We start from the raw sequence: 26248 nt of genomic DNA, 5'->3' as shown, positions 1-26248 counted from the left end.
ATGGAATGGTTCTTTTGTAATTGTTTTAATGCCTCAAACTCTCCTCTGGTTAGATTGTTTGTGCCTCTTGGTCTGGCCTTTAATTTACATATATCTTCCTCTACACGCTTTTGAAAGGCTCCTATTTCTTTGCTGATTTCACTCCTTGGGAACATGTTTGACTTATTTTTTAGGAGGTTTTTGTTAGGATTTTTGATCTTTTTTGTAGTTTAGTGATAGCTGAGAAAACTACAAAAAAGATCAAAAATCCTAACAAAAACCTCCTAAAAAATAAGTCAAACATGTTCCCAAGGAGTGAAATCAGCAAAGAAAAAGGAGCCTTTCAAAAGTGTGTAGAGGAAGATATATGTAAATTAAAGGCCAGACTGCACAGAGGGACACACTTTTGAGATAGAGGCCATTGAGATGAAAAGACAATTTATTGAAAAGGAATATCCTGAAAACTTAGTGGAGGAGTCACTTAATCAAATTAGGAAACTAGATAGAAGAGAGTTTTTTGAGAAGGAAGTCAACAAAGATAAAAATGAGAAAGATAAAACACAAAACAAAGAAGAAGCTATTAGGGTTGTTCTTCCATTTAATGAGAACTATAGGAAGATTCAGAAAATTATTAAAACCCATTGGCACCACGTGCTGAATGACAAAATTGTGGGACATCTACTTCCGACTGTTCCGACGATTACCTTCACTAGGGCACCTAATCTAGGTATTAAGGTGGCCCCTACTGTAAAACCTTGGAAACAGAACAAGTTGAGTCTTTCAGGAACCTGGCTGAGTCTGAAGGGTTTTTTATAAATGTGGAAGGTGCATGGGTTGTAGAATGAATAAGAAACCCCGCCTGACGACGACTGTCCCCTCGACTCAGAATGATTTTAATTGGGAGATAGAAGATTGTCTTACATGTGACTCCAGTGGAGTTATCCACCTTCTCCAGTGTCCTTGCAATAGACAATATATAGGACGCACCAAGAGGCCATTCAAAAAAAGAGTGGCCGAGCATATTGCTAACATCAGGAAGGGGTACGATAAACATTCCCTATCAAAACATTATAAAGATGTACACAATCAGGATCCATCTAGTCTGATGTTTGTGGCACTGGAGAAGGCGGAGAAACACTGGAGAGGCGGTGATTTTATTAGACAAATGTCTAGGATAGAATCCAGACGCATTTATGAATTTGGATCTCTACCACCGAAAGGTCTTAATTCGGAGTTGGAGATTTTTGGATTCATGTAGGTTGGGTGTCTTGTGGCCGACGGCACGTCGCATGCTAGGCCGTTTATCGGCGCTGCGACGTGTCCTTGGCTCCTAGATACCCACCCTTCCTTCTCTATCAAAATCTAAGAATTTTATCATATTCCAAGAATCCTATAAATCTCCAACTTTCAAGATTCCTCAAATCCATTATAAATGTTGGGGAGTATTTATAGTTTTATATCCGGATTTTAATCTGAATAATCTGTTTAAATAATATTTTATCATTAAAATGTGATTTTATAAGTGTTAGCAATTAGATATTAAGTTTATATTTCATACATCCGTATATCACACCAATTGGGACATCTGGGCAAAAAAACGCATGTGTCTCCAAAAAAACGCATGGAAACTGCAAGTAGAAAAAAAAAATAAAAAAAATTCAATGCTGTATAGAATTATCCCCTGATTATGTGGGAGGATTTCCTGACCAATTGGGAACAGCATGAACAGCAGGTGTTTGAGAGTTGGGAAGTAATTAAGGAATGGATAAAAATGGAGGCCAGGCAGGCAGACACTTGACCACTGAGGAAGGGAGAGCGAATCTACCCGAAACGCGTATGGTGAAACAAGTGATGTACCTGTATTGAGAAGCCTCCGATAAAACTGTATGGCCATACAGAGAAAGAGAAAAAAAATGTTACAGTAAAGGAACATCTACTTTTATCGTCGAAAAGCTGTACCGAAGGAAATTGCGGAACAGAGTGTCAACTCCCGCGATCTTTGGAACTCCCGCGAAATTTGAACCAGCTTGCTGGAAGGAGCGATCAAATAAGCCGGCAGACATTTAAAGCTCCACTCAAGCAACAGGGAGACAGCAGACACCAGACGGTAAGCCAAATACCGATTTAAAGTTTACCTCGACTTTAAAAGGAAATACCATAAGAGACTTTTTATTCCAACATTATCAGGATTCCTGTGGACATTTTATGAATACATTACGTTCCCAGGGGAAATACACCTACAATATTTAAAGTGACACTCATTTTCCCAATCTGAGATAGATTCACAGAGAAATTACCTCCCCCTTCACAATATCAGCATATATAAGACCTGGACAATACTTGAAGTTTTTGGTGTGTGATTTATATCAGTGAATTTATCGAGTATAGACTAGTATTGAACATTTTATTATCATATATTTTAGCATTCAATACAATATCGACTATACTATTATATCTACTATAGTTTATGTGATTGTAGTTTTTGTATGCCATTGCTATAATACACTGTTTTTATTATTTTTATTACTTGAATTTTAGGAGATTTAATAATAAATATTTTCTGCATATGTCAATTTGGTTGCCAAGTGTATGAGTGCTCGCCCATTTTTCCATTGTTAGAACTGACTTAGTTGCCCATAGCAACCAATCAGATTCCTTCTTTTATTTTTCACAGCTCCTTTGGAAAATGAAAGGTGGAATCTGATTAGTTGCTATGGGCAACTAAGCCAGTTCTACTGGTTTGATAAATCTCCCTCCATCTCTTCAAAATTTTCAGCCAGTTTGCTTCTTGGCGGCTAAACCTAGGACCATTTGTGTGATTTGAAATCTGTTACCCTGCCTGAGCGCTATGGCGTCTTCCTCGAGCGGTGACACATCCAGTGGTCGCATTGTCTTTCTGCAGCTCAGTCCAATTCAACTGAAAGGGATTGAGTTGCAACACCAAGCACAGCCGCTATACAATGTGCAGAGTTCTGCCTTGAATGAAGAGGCCACAGTGCTCGTCCGAGTGCAAAAAAAAGCTGATCATCAGGGGTGTCAGGAGTCGGACCCCCACCGATCAGATATTGTTGACCTATCTTAATGACAGATCAACATTATTTAAAGAGAGCCTGCCACCAGGAAATTCACTGTTATATCAGACACAATACTTTTCATTTAACAATCCAGTGCTTCATTCTGGAGATTAAGCATTTGTAATCCATATGCAAATGAGCAGTTATGTGCACTGGGGGCAGGCCCAAGACACTCTGTGCACTCTTCCTCTGCCAGCACTTCCCTCTCTTTCTTCATGGACAGGGATAGGTAAGATGACCATGCAGGAACCTGGCACTGGCAATCAATAAGGAGGAGGAGAGGCTGGCTGAGGAAGCAGGAGAAGCAAAGGTGCACCCTCAGTGCACTTAACTGCCCACTTGCATATGGATGAAAAGTACTTGTTCTCCAGAACGAAGCAATGGATTTCTAGGTGAAAGGTATCATTAAATTCAGGTTAAGTTTAAAACACATCTGCTCTTTTCCCACCTCTTGTATCCCCTCCTATACTTTTTACGGATGTACTTGCAAAAATGAACTGGCAACCCACTGGCCACGACTCATGAGCACAGCGGGACTAGACCTCTGTGCTGACTCAACCCTTTTGCATGTGATGTACAGTATGTATGGTATATAATGCCCAATATACCTTTAAGGCTACATGCACACGACCGGTCCGTCTTTTTGCGGTCCGCAAACCGCGGATCCGCAAAAAACGGAAGCCGCCCGTGTGCCTTCCGGAAATTTGCAGAACGGAATGGGCGGCCCATTGTAGAAATGCCTATTCTTGTCCGCAAAACGGACAAGAGTAGGACATGTTATATTTTTTTTGCGGGGCCACGGAACGGAGCAACGGATGCGGACAGCACAAGGAGTGCTGTCCACATCTTTTGCGGCCCCATTGAAGTGAGTGGATCCGCATCCGAGCCGCAAGAACTGCGGCTCGGATGCGGACCAAAACAACGGTCGTGTGCATGAGGCCTAATAGTGAGTAATGACTAGATTAGTAGTTACTCACTTATAATAGCAGTATGGGATTCTATGAGGATCTAAATCATCAGCATGTTCAAATAGGAAACTGGATCAGATAGTATATTAGTATTAGTATATATAGCTTATCCATGCTGTTCTCCTTAATTCTCTATATGAAGGAGAATTAGATTTCCAAATTCGCTGTTACTTACTGGTATAATTAATGCATTAAATTCGTCACAGCGGGCTCCAAGGTTGGGAGGCTCCAGCACCTGATCAATCCCGTGGGCAATCCCACCAATAAACTCCATGTCTCTTTGGATGATTTTAGCATTATTATCATTAACAAATATATCTCCCTGCAACATAAAAGGTAAGAATCATAATGTATAAAAATATATATTGCTTGGAGAAAACAGCTGTTTTTCTTACACCCACTAAAATATACAGTATAGGGGCTTATGTACACAACCGTATGTATTTTGCCGTCCCCAATAAATACGGATGATGTCCGTGTGCATTCCATATTTTGCAGAACAGAACAGCTGGCCCCTAATAGAACAGTCCTATCTTTGTCCATAATGCGGACAATAATAGGACATGTTCTATTTTTTTGTGGAAAGGACATATGGAAACGGAAGGCACACGGAATAACTTCCGTTTCTTTTGTTGGAGTTACAGTATATGTACGTGGCGAGTATTCCTGGATGTATACCTCCCAGAGAAATATCTGATATTTTCAAAAACATGAAAAGTTCTAGACACATACCGGACCAGTGTATGCCAAAAGGACACTCTTTTGGCAGTTTTTAGGTGAATACGTGTCTATGGATATGTTTGGTTTCTGCGCTGGGAGCTTTCACGGTGCAAACGTCGAACGTGAGGAAAAAACTAGAGCCTTACAATTTTTTTTCCTGCTGTATGCTAGATCATATTGTGACATATACGGTATATATCAAAACTGGTGCAAAGGAAGAGTGGTGCAGTGGGAAGTGCAATTCGATTTTAAGACCGGCCTAAATGAAAACAGCAACCCAATGGGTTGTTACAACAACTGTAATCTTCCCCATTATGTTTTTTTGGGAAAATACAATTGGATTAATACATTTACAACTACTTTAATAATGGCCTGATAATTAAAGGGGTTGTCTCATGTGATACATGTCTGATCACTGTGGCTGCAACTCCTCACTGCACCACTAGGTGGTAATACATACTTGTTAAAGGGGTTTTCCGAGATTTTCATACTGATCGGTGGGGGTCCAACACCCAGGACCCCCGCCGATTGGCCTTCTCTCTACTCTTCCTAGGCTGATTGATAGCACGTTCATTTGTCACATGGCCAAGCAGCAGCTCAGCCCTATAGAAGTGAATGGGGCTGAGCTGCAATACCAAGCTATACAATGATACCACTATGCAATGTATAGCGCTGTGCTTGGTGAGCTGCGAGAGGGCCGCGGTGCTCACAGGAGCGCTGTGGCCTCCTGAAACAGCTGATCGGCAGGGGTCAAAGGTGTCGGACCCCCACCGATCAGATACTGATGACCTATCCTGAGAATTGGTCATCAGTATGAAAATCTCGGAAAACGCTTTTAAATATTAAGTGATACAGTTTTCATTCAAACGGTATTTAATATAAAGGATTCATTACACTACACGTTGGCATCATCTACTGTATATTAATTCAGAAAGGGTGGAAGTTCTGTATAGGTATCTAAAGGCCTATATTTAAAGGTTTCAATACATGGAAAGAAAGAAGGACATACATGGCACGCCTATACCCATGATTTTCTATATATATATATATATATAAATGACAGGGACAGACATGAGGGGTCTCTCTGTTGGGGGTTGATGCTGGAAGAATACTGACAAGACAGTGACACAGAGGCTTGATAAGAAATCTCTAACCTCCAACATGGTAATATTCACATTGATATGGACAATATATTGATAGATTTTACTATATTTATTCCTGTAATTAATCAACTTCTATGAAGACTGAAAGCAGGATTTTGCATACACTACATTTAGTGAGGATAGCCGCATGCACTGTTTCCCCCAAAAGTAGGAGGGAAATGTCAATGCGTCTTATAAAGTAAATACTAATGAGCGCTTACATTATGGAAGCACTCATTAGTATGCAAGAGTTGCAGGGAGCAGTGAGTGTAGCGCTGCTAGCGCTGGCTATAGTCACCACTCCCTGGACTTCCTCCATGACCTGCTCTGTGTCCTGACTGAGCGTCTGGATATAATACATATAGGCATGCACTATGACCTGACGCTGTGCAACATCAGGTCACAGCACAGCACCGACAGAAGACCAGGAGTGCAGGTAAAGCACGCTGGATCTGCAGAGGGGCAGTGCCAACCGTTGCAAGAGAGGTAAGTTGTTTTATTTATTTTACTGCCTTATCAGATGAACATTGGTAGACTAACTGGGGAATGGGGTCTGATCTTAGGTCTGATGAAGATTGGGAGGTCTGATGAAGATGCTGGGTCTGATCTGAGGTCTGATAAAGATTAGGGGTCTGATAAAGATTGGGGGACTAATTGGGGGAGTTTGATCTTAGGTCTGATGAAGATTGGGGGTCTGATCTGAGGTCTGATGAAATTTTTTTTTCTTATTTTCCTCTTCTGAAACATAGGTGCGTATTGTGATCAAGTGCGTCTTATAGGGCGAAAAAATAATTGAAAGGGGTCAAATCTGTGGTGAAAATCTGCAACAAAAATTGACATGTCGTGGTCTCTAAAATTAGGAACGACAGGTCAATTTCCATGTGGAAAAGTTCTGCAGCATATGGATAAGTTTTGTTAAAATGTGATCCATATGGCTGGTACTAAAATTGGCTTTGGATTTTCAAAAGGAATTTTCAGGCAGTGGATAAATTAATTTCCCATACATGCATGTACTTAAAGGGCTTCTGTCACCCCACTAAACAGTTTTTTTTTTGTGTACTTATAATCCCTATACTGCGATTTATCCATACATAATGTGATTAATCATTTTGGTTCAGTAGATTCTGCTAAAAACGTACTTTTATAATATGTAAATTACCTGTCTACCAGCAAGTAGGGCGGCTACTTGCTGGTAGCAGCCGCATCCTCCTATCCTAATGACGCCCCCTCCGCATGTTGATTGACAGGGCCAGCGAACGGGATCTTTCCCTGCTGGCCCTGTTTGCATTCAAAATCTGGTGCCTGCGCCGTAACGGTATTCAATCGGCCTAGGCGCACTGAGAGGCGGACGCTCGCTCGGCCGCTCCATCCTCAATGCGTCTGCGCCGATGACGTCACATCTACACCCGGCGCAGGCGCATTGAGGAAGGAGCGGCCGAGCGAGCGTCCTCCTCTCAGTGCGTCTGCGCCGACTAAAGACAGGTACGGCGCAGGCGCCAGATTTAGAATGCAAACAGGGCCAGGAGATTAAGATCCCGTTCGCTGGCCCTGTCAATCAACATGCGGAGGGGGCGTCATTAGGATAGGAGGATGCGGCTGCTACCAGCAAGTAGCCACCCTACTTGCTGGTAGACAGGTAATTTACATATTATAAAAGTATGTTTTTAGCAGAATCTACTGAATCAAAATGATTAATCACATTATGTATGGATAAATCGCAGTATAGGGATTATAAGTACACAAAAAAAAAAAACTGTTTAGTGGGGTGACAGAAGCCCTTTAAGTATGCTTTGTGTAAACATCTATATTTTACATTTCTGCATTCTGCGGGTATTCTCAGTGAATGGATACTCACTTTCTTGGTGGAGCTGCACTGAAAGGAAATAGTGGATCCATATAGTGTCCTCTGTGATTTAATTTCAGGTAGGCGTGATGAAGAAATCTAGTACAAAAAAGACAGCAAACACACAATAAACTCTTGTAGAATTTGGAGATTGTGGATTCTAACAAAGCACAGTTATTGCTGATACGCAACATCTAACAAAACATTTTTCTTTATTTCTTTTATTTTTTTGCTAACTTGCCAGACCAGCAGCAGGAGAATTTAAACCCCTTCCCATCATAAACAATTTTCACCTTTTCAGTTTCATTTGTTTTCTCTCTGCCTTCCAAAATCCATACCGTTTTCATTTTCCTGTTCACATAGCCATATGAGGCTTTTTTTTTTTTTAGGGACTAGTTGTACTTTCTAATGGCGCCATTTAATACATACTGTAGTGTATTATGTACATACAATGTAGTGGAAAGTTGGAAAAATATTCTAAATGGGGTGGAATTGGGAACAAAATCACACAATTCCACCACTGTTTTATAGATTTCATTATCACAGAGTTCACTGTGTGGTAAAAATTACATTACCGTTACTCTGCATTTCAGTGCGATTACAGAGTTACCACATTTTTATACTTTTTTTTTACAACTTAGAACAAACTTTTTTTATCTGCATTGGCACTTTTTTTTACACGTTTAATCACATTTTGTTTAATATTTTTTGGTTAGCAAAGTGACAAAAAATTATGATTTAGCCATTTTGGTTTTTTTTCCCCATTACGGCATGCTCCAATAGGGGATAAATACATTTATATTTGAAAGTGTAACCACCATGTTTTCATAAAAAAATTAATTTTAGCATCTGTTACTGCTTCTGAAGCATTATGCATAAAGCAATCTTTAGTTTCTCCACATACCACTGTTTTCTTTGAGTGTTACCCTTAGTTACGGCTGTTTTACCCTCTACAATATGAGGACCTTCTCAAGATGGCTCCTCTGCCAGTTCTCTGAGGCCAAAACTGCTTTCCCTCACTTCCCATACCCACTTGCTGTAGCCAGCAGCTCCCTGCCAGCCAATCAGATTGGATTACTGAGAGACACGCCTTCTCACTCTGAAGCCTAATGCAGGCATGCAGTGTGAAGGACCGCCCCTCTGTCTTCCTGTCTTAGCTGGAGACAGACAAGCCCTAGCAACTGTCTTTTAAGGGAGCCATGGAAAGGGACAGCGGACATTAATGAAAGCTGTTATTATAAGGTAATTACAGATCTTTTGACAATCATTGACAGACTAACTGACGTATACATGCCTAGCTGTAATAAACTGGTAAATAAATAAAAATATGACAGTTACACTTTAATAGTTTGGACACCAATTTATTTTTATATGTAAAATGGGAACGACAAATTATTTCAATATTTCATTTTTCTTAATATTTTTAAAACTTTTTAACTTTATTTTCAGCCCCCAGTGAACTTGTATATCGATAACCATATCTCTTCTGCCATGGACTGCAATGGTTTACTATTGCAGGCTAAGGCCCCTTGCAGACGAGTGTGTGCAGATTAGGTCCGGATGCCTTGCGAATGCGTTCAGTGAAAAATGTGCGATTTCGCAGGCAAAGTCATTCAGATTTGCCTGCAATCGTGTTCAGTTGTTCAGTTTTTATCACGCGGACGCAATGCGATTTAATGCATTTTGCACGCTCATGATAAAAACTGAATGTATACAAACAACATCTCTTAGCAACCATCCGTGAAAAACGCATTGCATCCGCACTTGCTTGCAGATGCGATTTTCACTCAGCTTCATTCACTTCTATTTGGCCAGCGTTGCGTGAAATTATCAGAATATAGATCACGCTGCGATTTTCATGTAACGCACAAATAATGCGTGAAAACCAACGCACATGTACACAGTCCCATTGAAATGAATGGGTCCAGATTCCGTGCGGGCGCAATGCGTTCGCATCACGCATTGCGCCCACGCGGAATACTCGCTTGTCTGCAAGGGGCCTAAGGGAAAACTGCCGTGTTTCTATTGAGCCCTGTCTGACAGCGACAGAGATTCTAACAGCACCACCGAGAGAATACCAGCCCTCTTCTCTCTGACATGGAAGATACATAGGAGCAGCCGCAAGAGGACACTCCCATGTATCTTCCAAGACCTGCGCAGGTATCTATGATCAAGGCAGAAAGAACAGAGCTGATGGCTAATGCTCAGTTCTGAAGATCAGAGGGATGTCTTTCTGAACAAGGGTGTCTGTGTCCTGATGGTCAGAGGCTGCACAGATTGACTCTACAGATCTAATATCTATCAAACATTAGTTACTTGTGGGCAGATATTAGTGCATTAAATGGGAAAGGAGTCAATTAAAGGAGTTCCATAGGTACATTTAAAGGGGTTTTCTGGGATGAGGATACTAGTGACCTATCCTTAGGGTAGACCATCAATATCAGATCAGTAGGAGTCCAATCGATGACTGGGATGAAGTTGCAATCAGCACCACTAAGGAGACCGCATGCAGGTACAGATCACCATGTAAACAATTTGGAAGCGGCAGTACTTGAGCAATATCTGCAGCTGCTTCAAACAGCTGATCAGAAATGGTGCCAAGTGTCAGACCCCCACCAATCTGATATTGATGGTCTATCCAGAGAACTCCTTCCAGGGCTCGACAAATCCCAGGCTCTAGGTCGCCATGGCGATCAGGAATTTTGTCCTGGCGCCTGGGTATTTGCCCCTGCTTGAAAATAGGCCCAGCACACTAGCAGCCGGGCGCAACCACTGGAGAGTTAAGACCGTGAGGCTAACAATGTGACAGGCGGTGCATATGATGGGTTAAGCCGAGTGACATCACTCACTCTCCCCGCTGGCCGTCAGTGTCAGCTGGCTGCGGAGTGACACACGACATGTACGTGGCAGAGCTGGATTATACATACAGTGACGTCACAGCACAGGGATTATACACAGTGACTTCACAGCCCAGGGATTACACACACAGTGACGTCACAGCCCAGGGATTATACATACAGTGACGTCACAGTACAGTCGTGGCCAAAAGTTTTGAGAATTACATAAATATTGGAAATTGGAAAAGTTGCTGCTTAAGATTTTATAATAGCAATTTGCATATACTCCAGAATGCTATGAAGAGTAATCAGATGAATTGCATAGTCCTTTTTTGCCATGAAAATTAACTTAATCCCAAAAAAAACTTTCCACTGCATTTCATTGCTGTCATTAAAGGACCTGCTGAGATCATTTCAGTAATCGTCTTGTCAACTCAGGTGAGAATTTTGATGAGCACAAGGCTGGAGATCATTATGTCAGGCTGATTGGGTTAAAATGGCAGACTTGACATGTTAAAAGGAGGGTGATGCTTGAAATCATTGTTCTTCCATTGTTAACCATGGTGACCTGCAAAGAAACGCGTGCAGCCATCATTGTGTTGCATAAAAATGGCTTCACAGGCAAGGATATTGTGGCTACTAAGATTGCACCTCAATCTACAATTTATAGGATCATCAAGAACTTCAAGGAAAGAGGTTCAATTCTTGTTAAGAAGGCTTAAGGGCGTCCAAGAAAGTCCAGCAAGCGCCAGGATCATCTCCTAAAGAGGATTCAGCTGCGGGATCAGAGTGCCACCAGTGCAGAGCTTGCTCAGAAATGGCAGCAGGCAGGTGTGAGCGCATCTGCACGCACAGTGAGGCGAAGACTTTTGGAAGATGGCCTGGTGTCAAGAAGGGCAGCAAAGAAGCCACTTCTCTCCAAAAAAAACATCAGGGACAGATTGATCTTCTGCAGAAAGTCTGGTGAATGGACTGCTGAGGACTGGGGCAAAGTCATATTCTCTGATGAAGCCTCTTTCCGATTGTTTGGGGCATCTGGAAAAAGGCTTGTCCGGAGAAGAAAAGGTGAGCGCTACCATCAGTCCTGTGTCATGCCAACAGTAAAGCATCCTGAGACCATTCATGTGTGGGGTTGCTTCTCATCCAAGGGAGTGGGCTCACTCACAATTTTGCCCAAAAACACAGCCATGAATAAAGAATGGTACCAAAACACCCTCCAACAGCAACTTCTTCCAACAACAGTTTGGTGAAGAACAATGCATTTTCCAGCACCATGGAGCACCGTGCCATAAGGCAAAAGTGATAACTAAGTGGCTCGGGGACCACAACGTTGATATTTTGGGTCCATGGCCTGGAAACTCTCCAGATCTTAATCCCATTGAGAACTTGTGGGCAATCCTCAAGAGCCGGGTGGACAAACAAAAACCCACTAATTCTGACAAACTCCAAGAAGTGATTATGAAAGAATGGGTTGCTATCAGTCAGGAATTGGCCCAGAAGTTGATTGAGAGCATGCCCTGTCGAATTGCAGAGGTCCTGAAAAAGAAGGGCCAACACTGCAAATACTGACTCTTTGCATAAATGTCTTGTAATTGTCGATAAAAGCCTTTGAAACGTATGAAGTGCGTGTAATTATATTTCACTACATCACAGAAACAACTGAAACAAAGATCTAAAAGCAGTTTAGCAGCAAACTTTGTGAAAACTAATATTTGTGTCATTCTCAAAACTTTTGGCCACGACTGTACACTGATAAACAATGAAGACATGCGGCACACAGTGACGTCACAGCACACTGATAAACACTGAAGAGATGCGGCACACAGTGATGTCACAGTACACTGATAATAAACCCCTTAATGACCTGCGCCGTACATGTACGGCGCAGATGTCCGTGACTTAAGGACCAGCGCCGTACATATACGACGCTGTGATCGGGCGGATGCAGGAGATGCGCCCGCTCGATCCGCAGCAGGGGCCCGGCAGTCACTGATAGCCGGACCCCTGCTGCATGCACCAGCATCAGTGAAATCACCGATGCTGGCGCATTAACCCTTGATGTTCCGCGGTCAGCGCTGACCGCGGCACATGCGATGTCCTTGCGGAGATTGGAGCTTCCATCGGGTCCCCGCGCTGTTGTGATGGGGACCCGATGGCAGGGAAGGTAGCCCGATGCCTTTCTTAGGCATCGTGGCTGCCTTCCGTGACAGCCTGTGAGATCCAGCCCCCTGAATCTCACAGGCAAACAGGCTGTAAGTGTATTACAGTCTGAAATACACTTACAGCCAATGTATCACAACACAGAAATAAAAAAAAAATTTGTCACCTTACATCGCTAAAAGTGCAACACCAAGCGATCAAAAAGGCGTATACCCCCCAAAAAAGTACCAATCTAACCGTCACCTCATCCAGCATAAAATGATACCCTACCTAAGACAATCGCCCAAAAAATAAAAAAAACTATGGCTCTCAGACTTTGGAGACACTAAAACATGATATTTTTGGTTTAAAAAATGCTGTTATTGTGTAAAACGTAAGTATATAAAATAAAGTATACATATTAGGTATCGCCGCGTCCGTAACAACATGCTCTATAAAAATACCACATGTAATAGTAAAAACTAAATAGGTTGGCACTTTCTATCTGGCTCTGTATGGATCAATCACGCAACTAGGTGATTTTGACTTTTGAGATCCCATATAAAAACAATGCTAAAATAAAGTATATAAAAAAGTATGAACATCCCCTGCTTGATTACTGTGGCAGTAATAATCCTCTTCAATATGAGATATCACAATGTAAATAATGATGTCTATTGCATCCAATGTTCAAATATTTGGTATATATTTTTGGATAAATGATGAACTATAAAGAAAATTATTGACACCAGGAGCGTTATTGATTTATCCTAAAAATACCACATGACTTAACCCCTCAGGTGAACACCGTAAAAAAAAAAAAAAAAAAAAAAAAGTGTAAAAAACTATTTTTTGTCACTTTACATCACAAAAACTGTAATAGCAAGAGATCAAAAATTCATATGCCCCCCAAAATAGTGCCAATCAAACCGTCATCTCATCCCCAAAAACATGAGCCCCTACAAAAGACAGTCGCCCAAAAAAAAAATAAGTCTTTCAGAATGTGGAGACACAAAAAAAAATTTTTTTTTCAAAAATGCTTTATTATGTGAAACTGAAACAAACAACCAAAAAAACATATTTGGTATTGTCGCATCCGTAACAACCTGCTCTATAAAAATACCACATGATCTAACCTGTCAGATGAACGTTGTAAATAACAAAAAATAAAACGGTGCCAAAACAACAATTTTTTGTTACCTTGCCTCACAAAAAGTGTAATATAGAGCAACGAAAAATCATATGTACCCTAAAATAGTACCAACAAAACTGCCACCTTATCCCATAGTTTCCCAAATGGGTGTCACTTTTTGGGAGTTTCTACTCGAGAGGTGCATCAGGGGGGCTTCAAATGGGACATGGTGTAAAAAAACCAGACTACAGAATCAGGGCCATAAATATTGAATTTTGTTTGGCTGTTAACCCTTGCTTTGTAACTGGAAAAAATTGATTAAAATTAAAAATATGCCAAAAAAGTGAAATTCTGAAATGTCATCTCTATTTTTATAAAAGAAAAAAACAGGCACTCACCATCTGCATCATAAGTTCAAAAATTAAAATACATTTATTTATAACATGAAATATGTATATATCCCTTTAAAATGCGCAAGTTCAGGTAAAATTTAAAAAACTCCCTAATATATATATATATATATATATATATATATATATATATACCTAAAAAAAATATATGTGTAACTCTATTTAGTACTATACATCTTAAATGCAAGTTAGTATATCTATTAATTAATCCACACATGTGATAAATGGTCAGCTATTAGACATTAGTATTAACTTCATATAATAAATATTTTACATTCAATGGACAGTGAATGACGGACCAATATATATTAAAACAAAATTACGTGATAGTAACACATTTCTTAAATAATGAGGACTAATGTTCCACATATTTTAGAAAGAAAAGGAATTGTCAGTCTTAGAAAACCTTAATAGATGATACTGAATATTCAGATTATTAAGAGGCAGCTGTGACAAAATAAAAATATCTACTTCTGTTTTATCAAACAAAAGTGAACAAATATGTTGTTTTTTTTGTACATAAGCAAGTTCTTTATAATTGGTGATGAAAAGTTCAAAAAATGTGATGTGAAAAAGAGAAGTATGAAAAAAAAAATTTTTAGTTTTTTTTAAAGATTGCAAATTCCAAAGAAAAGTCCAGTTCTCTGTTTAGTGAGCCGTATGATTAATCGTTAGGGTGAGTCAGTTAGTTGCATAGTTTATAGGTCTCTACTTACAGCAAACTATTGTATATATAGGCTGACATCGGGGGTGTCCCACCCGTTGTACAGCCACTTTCCCGGCCTTGTGTTTCTGTAAGGTTACACGATCTGTACCGGCTCTCTTGCTGAGTTAGTCCATTCTGCTAATTCCGCGCCAAGGGTGGCGTCCCACGTGGTTTGTAATGAGTCAAGTGATGCGGGGGTAGATCATGTGATGCTCTCACCTGTAGTGCCGAATCCTCTGTGTTTGGAAATTTTCTAAGGCTATATTTCTGGTCCCTTTAGGTATAAGTGGAAATCGGGGCAAATCAATCCTGATGGGTAGTACAGTCAATGGCTTTACCAGATTCCTGTCTTGACATTCTTGAGATATGATCCCCACCTCTCCAATGTGTGTCTACTTTTTCGAAAGCTGCGAATGTCATTCCACTAGGAGGCTTAGAAATTCTCTTTTTAATAATCTTTTAGTCCTCCCAATATATTGTTTTTTACATAGACCTTCTATTATATACACTGCTCAAAAAAATAAAGGGAACACAAAAAAAATCCTAGATCTGAATTAATAAAATATTCTTCTGAAATACTTTGTTCTTTACATAATTGAATGTGCTGACAACAAAATCACACAAAAATAAAAAAAATGGAAATCAAATTTTTCAACCCATGGAGGTCTGGATTTGGAGTCACACTCAAAATTAAAGTGGAAAAACACACTACAGGCTGATCCAACTTTGATGTAATGTCCTTAAAACAAGTCAAAATGAGGCTCAGTAGTGTATGTGGCCTCCACGTGCCTGTATGACCTCCCTACAACGCCTGTGCATGCTCCTGATGAGGTGGCGGACGGTCTCCTGAGGGATCTCCTCCCAGACCTGGACTAAAGCATCTGCCAACTCCTGGACAGTCTGTGGTGCAATGTGACGTTGGTGGATAGAGCGAGACATGATGTCCCAGATGTGCTCAATTGGATTCAGGTCTGGGGAACGGGCGGGCCAGCCCATAGCATCAATGCCTTCGTCTTGCAGGAACTGCTGACACACTCCAGCCACATGAGGTCTAGCATTGTCTTTCATTAGGAGGAACCCAGGGCCAACCGCACCATCATATGGTCTCACAAGGGGTCTGAGGATCTCATCTCGGTACCTTATGGCAGTCAGGCTACCTCTGGCGAGCACATGGAGGGCTGTGCGGCCCTCAAAAGAAATGCCACCCCACACCATTACTGACCCAATGCCAAACCGGTCATGCTGGAGGATGTTGCAGGCAGCAGAACGTTCTCCACGGCTTCTCAAGACTCTGTCACGTCTGTCACATGTGCTCAGTGTGAACCTGCTTTCATCTGTGAAGAGCACAGGGCGCCAGTGGCGAATTTGCCAATCTTGGTGTTCTCTGGCAAATGCCAAACGTCCTGCACGGTGTTGGGCTGTAAGCACAACCCCCACCTGTGGACGTCGGGCCCTCATATCACCCTCATGGAGTCTGTTTCTGACCGTTTGAGCAGACACATGAACATTTGTGGCCTGATGGAGGTCATTTTGCAGGGCTCTGGCAGTGCTCCTCCTGTTCCTCCTTGCACAAAGGCGGAGGTAGCGGTCCTGCTGCTGGGTTGTTGCTCTCCTACGGCCTCCTCCACGTCTCCTGATGTACTGGCCTGTCTCCTGGTAGCGCCTCCATGCTCTGGACACTACGCTGACAGACACAGCAAACCTTCTTGCCACAGCTCGCATTGATGTGCCATCCTGGATAAGCTGCACTACTTTGAGCCACTTGTGTGGGTTGTAGACTCCGTCTCATGCTACCACTAGAGTGAAAGCACCGCCAGCATTCAAAAGTGACCAAAACATCAGCCAGGAAGCATAGGAACTGAGAAGTGGTCTGTGGTCACCACTTGCAGAACCACTCCTTTATTGGGGGTGTCTTGCTAATTGCCTATAATTTCCACCTGTTGTCTATCCCATTTGCACAACAGCATGTGAAATTGATTGTTACTCAGTGTTGCTTCCTAAGTGGACAGTTTGATTTCACAGAAGTGTGATTGACTTGGAGTTACATTGTGTTGTTTAAGTGTTCCCTTTATTTTTTTGAGCAGTGTATATTACACTGACTGAATTGCATGTTAGGAATTCTCTTATTTCCCATGAAAAGGTATTATTAGATGAACATATCTTTGTGGGGGGTTTTTGGAAATTGTGTAATTTTGGAATTTTTGCATCAACCACATTTATAAAAACCTTTTATGGTAAACCATTCATGGGAAATAGAGTCCCTATGTTTTTTCTGCCTTATTGTTGGTACAACTTTAAGAGATAAATTAGGTGCTCTTGTATAGATAATATGTGGGCCATTACTGAATGACGGACCTATCAATCTGTCTTTATGTTGTCTATATATTGTGATAACTATGATGTTAATGAGCCTATGCCAGAGATGATTGGCCTACCAAGGAGATTCCTTTGGTCTTTAGGAATTTTCGGGATGCAATAAAATATCCGTAATCGTTGTTGAGTACCCGTTATAAATTTTAATTCTTGTTCCTGTAGGATCCCTTTGTCCCAGCCATCTCTGGCATATTTTTCAAGTACATTATTGTATTCTTCGGTAGGGTTTAAATTTTATATACAGTTGCAAGAAAAAGTATGTGAACCCTTTGGAATGATATGGATTTCTGCACATAAAATGTGATCTGATCTTCATCTAAGTCACAACAATAGACAATCACAGTCTACTTAAACTAATAGCACACAAAGAATTAAATGTTACCATGTTTTTATTGAACACACCATGTAAACATTCACAGTGCAGGTAGAAAAAGTATGTGAACCCTTGGATTTAATAACTGGTTGAACCTCCTTTGGCAGCAATAACTTCAACCAAACATTTCCTGTAGTTGCAGATCAGACGTGCACAACGGTCAGGAGTAATTCTTGACCATTCCTCTTTACAGAACTGTTTCAGTTCAGCAATATTCTTGGGATGTCTGGTGTGAATCGCTTTCTTGAGGTCATGGCACAGCATCTCAATCGGGTTGAGGTCAGGACTCTGACTGGGCCACTCCAGAAGGCGTATTTTCTTCTGTTTAAGCCATTCTGTTGTTGATTTACTTCTATGCTTTGGGTCGTTGTCCTGTTGCAACACCCATCTTCTGTTGAGCTTCAGCTGGTGGACAGATGGCCTTAAGCTCTCCTGCAAAATGTCTTGATAAACTTGGGAATTCATTTTTCCTTCGATGATGGCAATCCGTCCAGGCCCTGATGCAGCAAAGCAGCCCCAAACCATGATGCCCCCACCACCATACTTCACAGTTGGGATGAGGTTGTGATGTTGGTGTGCTGTGCCACTTTTTCTCCACACATAGTGTTGTGTGTTTCTTCCAAACAACTCAACTTTGGTTTCATCTGTCCACAGAATATTTTGTCAGTACTGCTGTGGAACATCCAGGTGCTCTTGTGCAAACTGTAAACGTGCAGCAATGTTTTTTTGGGACAGCAGTGGCTTCCTCTGTGGTATCCTCCCATGAAATCCATTCTTGTTTAGTGTTTTACGTATCGTAGATTCGCCAACAGGGATGTTAGCATATGCCAGAGACTTTTGTAAGTCTTTAGCTGACACTCTAGGATTCTTCTTCACCTCATTGAGCAGTCTGCGCTGTGCTCTTGCAGTCATCTTTACAGGATGGCCACTCCTAGGGAGAGTAGCAGCAGTGCTGAACTTTCTCCATTTATAGACAATTTGTCTTACCGTGGACTGATGAACAGCAAGGCTTTTGGAGATACTTTTATAACCCTTTCCAGCTTTATGCAAGTCAACAATTCTTAATCGTAGGTCTTCTGAGAGCTCTTTTGTGCAAGGCATCATTCACATCAGGCAATGCTTCTTGTGAAAAGCAAACCCAGAACTGGTGTGTATTTTTTATAGGGCAGGGCAGCTGTAACCAACAAATCCAATCTCATCTCATTGATTGGACTCCAGTTGGCTGACACCTCACTCCAATTAGCTCTTGGAGATATCATTAGTCTAGGGGTTAACATACTTTTTCCACCTGCACTGTGAATGTTTACATGGTGTGTTCAATAAAAACATGGTAACATTTAATTCTTTGTGTGTTATTAGTTTAAGCAGACTGTGATTGTCTATTGTTGTGACTTAGATAAAGATCAGATCACATTTTATGACCAGTTTTTGCAGAAATCCATATCATTCCAAAGGGTTCACATACTTTTTCTTGCAACTGTATGTAGTAATATCCGATTATTTTCTCAGACATTCCGCAACATACTGTTGAGCTTCTAAGATTACTATGGCTCCCCCTTTATCCGCTGGCCTAATGACAATATTCTTTTGTTTTTGCAATTGCTTAATAGCCTGTATCTCTTGTGCAGTTAAATTGTTTCTTTTCCTTGAACTCTCTCTTAATTTTCTTATATCCATTTCTACATTATTCTTAAAAGCTGCCATTTCATGTCCAATTTCCTGTCTAGGATACATTTTGGGCTTTTGTTTTAGTGTGTGCATAGACCTCCTGTTTTATATTGTTCCTGACTAATGTATTTTTTATTAAATATTTTTTAAGGCATAGTTTCCTAATTTATTTTTCTACCCAAATGAATATATTGAACTTGTTTAATCTGACCGTTGGTGCAAACCTTTAGGCCCTTGTTTAATAAGCTTGATTGTGCCGTTGTGAGTTTCACCGAACTCAAATTTATTATGGCATCATTATTCTTATCTATTATCTGTTCCTGTAGTTGACCCTTTTTTCTCTCTTTTCCCTTACCTCTTCTTGTTCTTGTACATATTTGTAATAGTGGTGGATGGAAGTATGTGTGTTTTTCCCATAGTAAATTTTTGGTGGTTGTGTTCTCTGATCCCATTCTTGATTGGTCTCCCTGTGTCTCAAGTTGTACTTGTGTCCCATTGGGGGTGATTGGTGATATCTTGTGTCTGTTGTCTTATTTGATTTGTTTGAATCTTGCGATGCAATCTAAAAAATGAGGGTTAGAGAGAGTTTCATATCTGTTTCTTACTAATTTTTTCTTGCCATTTTTTGAACTCTAATTATTTTGGGGAAATGTATCTATTACTTCTTTCAATTTATTTATCTTTTCTTTAATTTCTTCCAAGATATGGGTTCTCCTTTTAATAATAAGTTTAATCAATGCTACGGATTGTGCTGTCAACAAATTATCCCATTCTTCTTTAAAAAGGTCATTACATAAATCTTATGCAGGAGTTTTAGTTAATTGGAGACCCTTTGGTATTTTACCATTTTCCAAGTGGCGATTGAGGGATTTAATTTCCCACCGTTGTTTGATTAAGAGGGATTGTGCCTTTTCCATAAGTGTAAATAGTTATATCTACTTATTCTAGTTATAATGGATATTCATTGCCTTTAAGAGCAATGTTGGTTTATATTTACTATTTTGTATGGATTTTTATGTAGGCCGAAGAAAGTCCATGGGAAGATTACTGTGTCATTCAAAAGAGCTAGTGTTATTGTAACAATCTATTCTACATTTAAACAGTTAGAAGATACAGAACACCTGCAGAAGTAGAGGCTTCATTATATTTCTTATCTGAACATGAATTCCAGTATGAGAATTGTCTAGATGTTCCTCAAAGTATATATTCATGTATCAAAGTTTGTCCCTCAGCTGTGAGACAAGGCCTCCAGATGTCAGAGATGTGTAGTATTGAAAATGTCAGGCATGTATGAGTTAACCCTTAATGGTATGATGCTTATAGCTTATGCAACAGTGCCACCTAGGTATGAGCAGGTAACACTACATCAGTAGCAAAAAGTGCATTCAGGGTGGTGTTATGACATCACATTCCTTATCAATGTACATGCCTATCCAACAGTGATTGGAAAGTTCCAAACTAGGAAAGTGTGCTCATCTGATAAGTTTTGGTTAAGAGATACCAAAAAGGCGGGGGACACAAAAAGGAAAAAGAAAACAAAGAAAGGGAGGGAGATCTCTGGAGAAAGATTTTGGGATTAGGAGAACAACCTTTGGAGAGCTGACTTCCCCTAGGCTCTGCCTATCACCTACAGTCAGGTCCATAAATATTGGGACATCAACACAATTCTAAAATTTTTGGCTCTATACACCACCACAATGGATTTGACATTAAACGAATAAGAATTAAACTGCAGACTGTCAGCTTTAATTTGAGGGTATTTACATCCAAATCAGGTGAACGGTGTAGGAATTACAACAGTTTGCATATGTGCCTCCCACTTGTTAAAGGACTTCTGTCACCCCACTAAACTAATTATTTTTTTTGTCTACTTATAATCCCTATCCTGCCATATTGCCATACATTATGTTATTAATAATTTTCGTTCAGTAGATTTAGCAAAAAACGTACTTTTATGATATGCTAATTACCTTTCTACCAGCAAGTAGGGCGTCTACCTCCTCAGCACTCCCGCGTGATTTTTGAAATGCTGACAGGGCTGGCCGGAGGAGAAGATCGCGGCTGGCCCTGTCAATCAACAGAAGGAGGGGGCGGTTTTCTGCCTCAAAGTTTTTGGTGAGCCTCAAAAACAGAAAGGCTAGATTAGAGTTTGCCAAACGACATCTAAAAAAGCCTTTTACCAGAGTGATGGGAAGAGAAGAGTATGGAGAAGGAAAGGAACTGCTCATGATTCTAAGCATACCATCTCATCAGTGAAGCATGTTGGTGGTAATGTCATGGCGTGGGCATGTATGGCTGCCAATGGAACTGGTTCTCTTGTATTTATTGATGATGTGACTGCTGACAAAAATCAGCAGGATGAATTCTGAAGTGTTTCGGGCAATATTATCTGCTCATATTCAGCCAAATGCTTCAGAACTCATTGGACGGCGCTTCCTAGTGTAGATGGACAATGACCCAAAGCATACTGCAAAAGCAACCAAGGAGTTTTTTTTAACCGCCTCCGGACCGCCTAACGCAGATTCGCGTTCCGGAGGCGGCAGCCCTGTGCAGAGTCACGCATATATGCGTCATCTCGCGCGAGCCGAGATTTCCTGTGAACGCGCGCACACAGGTGCGCGCGCGCTCACAGGAACGGAAGGTAAGAGAGTGGATCTCCAGCCTGCCAGCGGCGATCGTTCGCTGGCAGGCTGGAGATGTGATTTTTTTAACCCCTAACAGGTATATTAAACGCTGTTATATTAAACGCTGTATATTTAACAGCGTCTAATATACCTGCTACCTGGTCCTCTGGTGGTCCCCTTTGTTTGGATCGACCACCAGAGGACACAGGTAGCTCAGTAATATGTTGCACCAAGCACCACTACACTACACCCCCCCCTGTCACTTATTAACCCCTTATTCACCCTTGATCACCCCTGATCACCCCATATAGACTCCCTGATCACCCCCCTGTCATTGATTACCCCCCTGTCATTGATCACCCCCCTGTAAAGCTCCATTCAGATGTCCGCATGATTTTTACGGATCCACTGATAGATGGATCGGATCCGCAAAACGCATACGGACGTCTGAATGGAGCCTTACAGGGGCGTGATCAATGACTGTGGTGGTCACCCCATATAGACTCCCTGATCACCCCCCTGTCATTGATCACCCCCCTGTAAAGCTCCATTCAGATGTCCGCATGATTTTTACGGATCCACTGATAGATGGATCGGATCCGCAAAACGCATATGGACGTCTGAATGGAGCCTTACAGGGGCGTGATCAATGACTGTGATGATCACCCCATATAGACTCCCTGATCACCCCCCTGTCATTGATTACCCCCCCTGTCATTGATCACCCCCATGTAAAGCTCCATTCAGATGTCCGCATGATTTTTACGGATCCACTGATAGATGGATCGGATCCGCAAAACGCATACGGACGTCTGAATGGAGCCTTACAGGGGCGTGATCAATGACTGTGGTGATCACCCCATATAGACTCCCTGATCACCCCCCTGTCATTGATTACCCCCCTGTCATTGATCACCCCCCCTGTAAAGCTGTCCACATGATTTTTACGGATCCACTGATAGATGGATCGGATCCGCAAAACACATACAGGCGTCTCCCTGGAGCCTTCCGGGGGGGGTGATCACCCCATATAGACTCCCTGATCACCCCCCTGTCATTGATCACCCCCCCTGTCAGGCTGCATTCAGATGTCCGTATGATTTTTACGGATCCACGGATACATGGATCGGATCCGCAAAACACATACGGACATCTGAATGGAGCCTTATAGGGGGGGGATCAATGACAGGGGGGTGATCACCCCATATAGACTCCCTGATCACCCCCCTGTCATTGATCACCCCCCTGTCATTGATCACCCCCCTGTAAGGCTCCATTCAGACATTTTTTTGGCCCAAGTTAGCGGAAATTATTTTTTTTTTCTTACAAAGTCTCATATTCCACTAACTTGTGTCAAAAAATTAAATCTCACATGAACTCACCATACCCCTCACGGAATCCAAATGCGTAAAAATTTTTTGACATTTATAGTCCAGACTTCTTCTCACGCTTTAGGGCCCCTAGAATGCCAGGGCAGTATAAATACCCCACATGTGACCCCATTTCGGAAAGAAGACACCCCCAGGTATTCCGTGAGGGGCATATTGAGTCCATGAAAGATTGAAATTTTTGTCCCAAGTTAGCGGAAAGGGAGACTTTGTGAGAAAAAAATAAATAAAATCAATTTCCGCTAACTTGTGCCAAAAAAAAAAAATTTCTATGAACTCGCCATGCCCCTCATTGAATACCTTGGGGTGTCTTCTTTCCAAAATGGGGTCACATGTGGGGTATTTATACTGCCCTGGCATTTTAGGGGCCCTAAAGCGTGAGAAGAAGTCTGGAATCCAAATGTCTAAAAATGCCCTCATAAAAGGAATGTGGGCCCCTTTGCGCATCTAGGCTGCAAAAAAGTGTCACACATCTGGTATCGCCGTACTCAGGAGAAGTTGGGCAATGTGTTTTGGGGTGTCATTTTTCATATATCCATGCTGGGTGAGATAAATATCTTGGTCAAATGCCAACTTTGTATAAAAAAATGGGAAAAGTTGTCTTTTGCCGAGATATTTCTCTCACCCAGCATGAGTATATGTAAAAAGACACCCCCAAAACACATTGCCCAACTTCTCCTGAATACGGCGATACCACATGTGTGACACTTTTTTGCAGCCTAGGTGGGCAAAGGGGCCCACATTCCAAAGAGCACCTTTAGGATTTCACAGGTCATTTACCTACTTACCACACATTAGGGCCCCTGGAAAATGCCAGGGCAGTATAACTACCCCACAAGTGACCCCATTTTAGAAAGAAGACACCCCAAGGTATTCCGTGAGGGGCATGGCGAGTTCCTAGAATTTAATATTTTTTGTCACAAGTTAGTGGAAAATGATGATTTTATTTTATTTTTTTTCCTTACAAAGTCTCATATTCCAATAACTTGTGACAAAAAATAAAAACTTCCATGAACTCACTATGCCCATCACGAAATACCTTGAGGTGTCTTCTTTCCAAAATGGGGTCACTTGTGGGGTAGTTATACTGCCCTGGCATTCTAGGGGCCCAAATGTGTGGTAAGAAGTTTGAAATCAAAATGTGTAAAAAATGACCGGTGAAATCCGAAAGGTGCTCTTTGGAATATGGGCCCCTTTGCCCACCTAGGCTGCAAAAAAGTGTCACACATCTGGTATCTCCGTATTCAGGAGAAGTTGGGGAATGTGTTTTGGGGTGTCATTTTACATATACCCATGCTGGGTGAGAGAAATATCTTGGCAAAAGACAACTTTTCCCATTTTTTTATACAAAGTTGTCTTTTGCCAAGATATTTCTCTCACCCAGCATGGGTATATGTAAAATTACACCCCAAAACACATTCCCCAACTTCTCCTGAATACAGAGATACCACATGTGTGACACTTTTTTGCAGCCTAGGTGGGCAAAGGGGCCCACATTCCAAAGAGCACCTTTCGGATTTCACCGGCCATTTTTTACAGAATTTGATTTCAAACTTCTTACCACACATTTGGGCCCCTAGAATGCCAGGGCAGTATAACTACCCCACAAGTGACCCCATTTTGGAAAGAAGACACCCCAAGGTATTCGCTGATGGGCATAGTGAGTTCATGGAAGTTTTTATTTTTTGTCACAAGTTAGTGGAATATGAGACTTTGTAATAAAAAAAAAAAAAAATCATCATTTTCCGCTAACTTGTGACAAAAAATTAAAAGTTCTATGAACTCACTATGCCCATCAGCAAATACCTTAGGGTGTCTACTTTCCGAAATGGGGTCATTTGTGGGGTGTTTGTACTGTCTGGGCATTGTAGAACCTCAGGAAACATGACAGGTGCTCAGAAAGTCAGAGCTGCTTCAAAAAGCGGAAATTCACATTTTTGTACCATAGTTTGTAAACGCTATAACTTTTACCCAAACCATTTTTTTTTCTTACCCAAACATTTTTTTTTAATCAAAGACATGTAGAACAATAAATTTAGAGCAAAATTTATATATGGATGTCGTTTTTTTTGCAAAATTTTACAACTGAAAGTGAAAAATGTCATTTTTTTGCAAAAAAATCGTTAAATTTCGATTAATAACAAAAAAAGTAAAAATGTCAGCGGCAATAAAATACCACCAAATAAAAGCTCTATTAGTGAGAAGAAAAGGAGGTAAAATTCATTTGGGTGGTAAGTTGCATGACCGAGCAATAAACGGTAAAAGTAGTGTAGGTCAGAAGTGTAAAAAGTGGCCTGGTCTTTCAGGGTGTTTAAGCTATGGGGGCTGAGGTGGTTAAGGGAAATAAGGGAAAAAAGTGGAATGTTATACAATGGCCAAGTCAATAACCTGACCTGAATCCGATTGAGCATGCATTTCACTTGCTGAATACAAAACTGAAGGGAAAAATGCCCCAAGAACAAGCAGAAACTGAAGACAGTTGTAGTAGAGGCCTGGCAGAGCATCACCAGGGATAAAACTCAGCGTCCTTTGATGTCTATGCGTTCCAGACTTCAGGCTGTAATTGACTGCAAAGGATTTGCAACCATGTATTAAAAAGTGAAAGTTTGATTTATGATTATTGGATGTAAATACCCTAAAATAATGCTGACAGTCTGCAGTTAAAGAACATCTTGTTCGTTTCATTTCAAATCCATTGTGGTGGTGTATAGAGCCAAAAATGTTAGAATTGTGTAAATGCCCCAATATTTATGGACCTGACTGTACATACTTGGGTAATGTATATTTTTATTTATATGTAGTATTGATATAAATTAATTGGCTTGATACTTAGCTAAACCCCGCTTATTGCGACGTATAGTGTTAGTACTAC

The 26248-nt window shown here is 41.1% G+C and overlaps 1 protein-coding gene across 1 annotated transcript in view; it reads right to left on the bottom strand.

The window, feature by feature from the left end:
- STAB1 (stabilin 1) overlaps nucleotides 1-26248 on the bottom strand; it is a 382691-nt gene that overhangs the window by 66169 nt on the left and 290274 nt on the right. Inside the window, exons 52-53 of the mRNA XM_040408846.1 lie at nucleotides 7739-7825; nucleotides 4197-4343 (exon numbers count right to left, since the gene is read on the bottom strand). Coding sequence (XP_040264780.1) covers nucleotides 4197-4343; nucleotides 7739-7825 — 234 coding nt within the window. The remainder of the gene's footprint in view (nucleotides 1-4196; nucleotides 4344-7738; nucleotides 7826-26248) is intronic.

Source organism: Bufo bufo, chromosome 9 (genome assembly GCF_905171765.1).
Source record: "Bufo bufo chromosome 9, aBufBuf1.1, whole genome shotgun sequence".
Lineage (NCBI taxonomy): Eukaryota > Metazoa > Chordata > Amphibia > Anura > Bufonidae > Bufo > Bufo bufo.
This window is presented reverse-complemented; position numbering and strand designations above follow the sequence as displayed.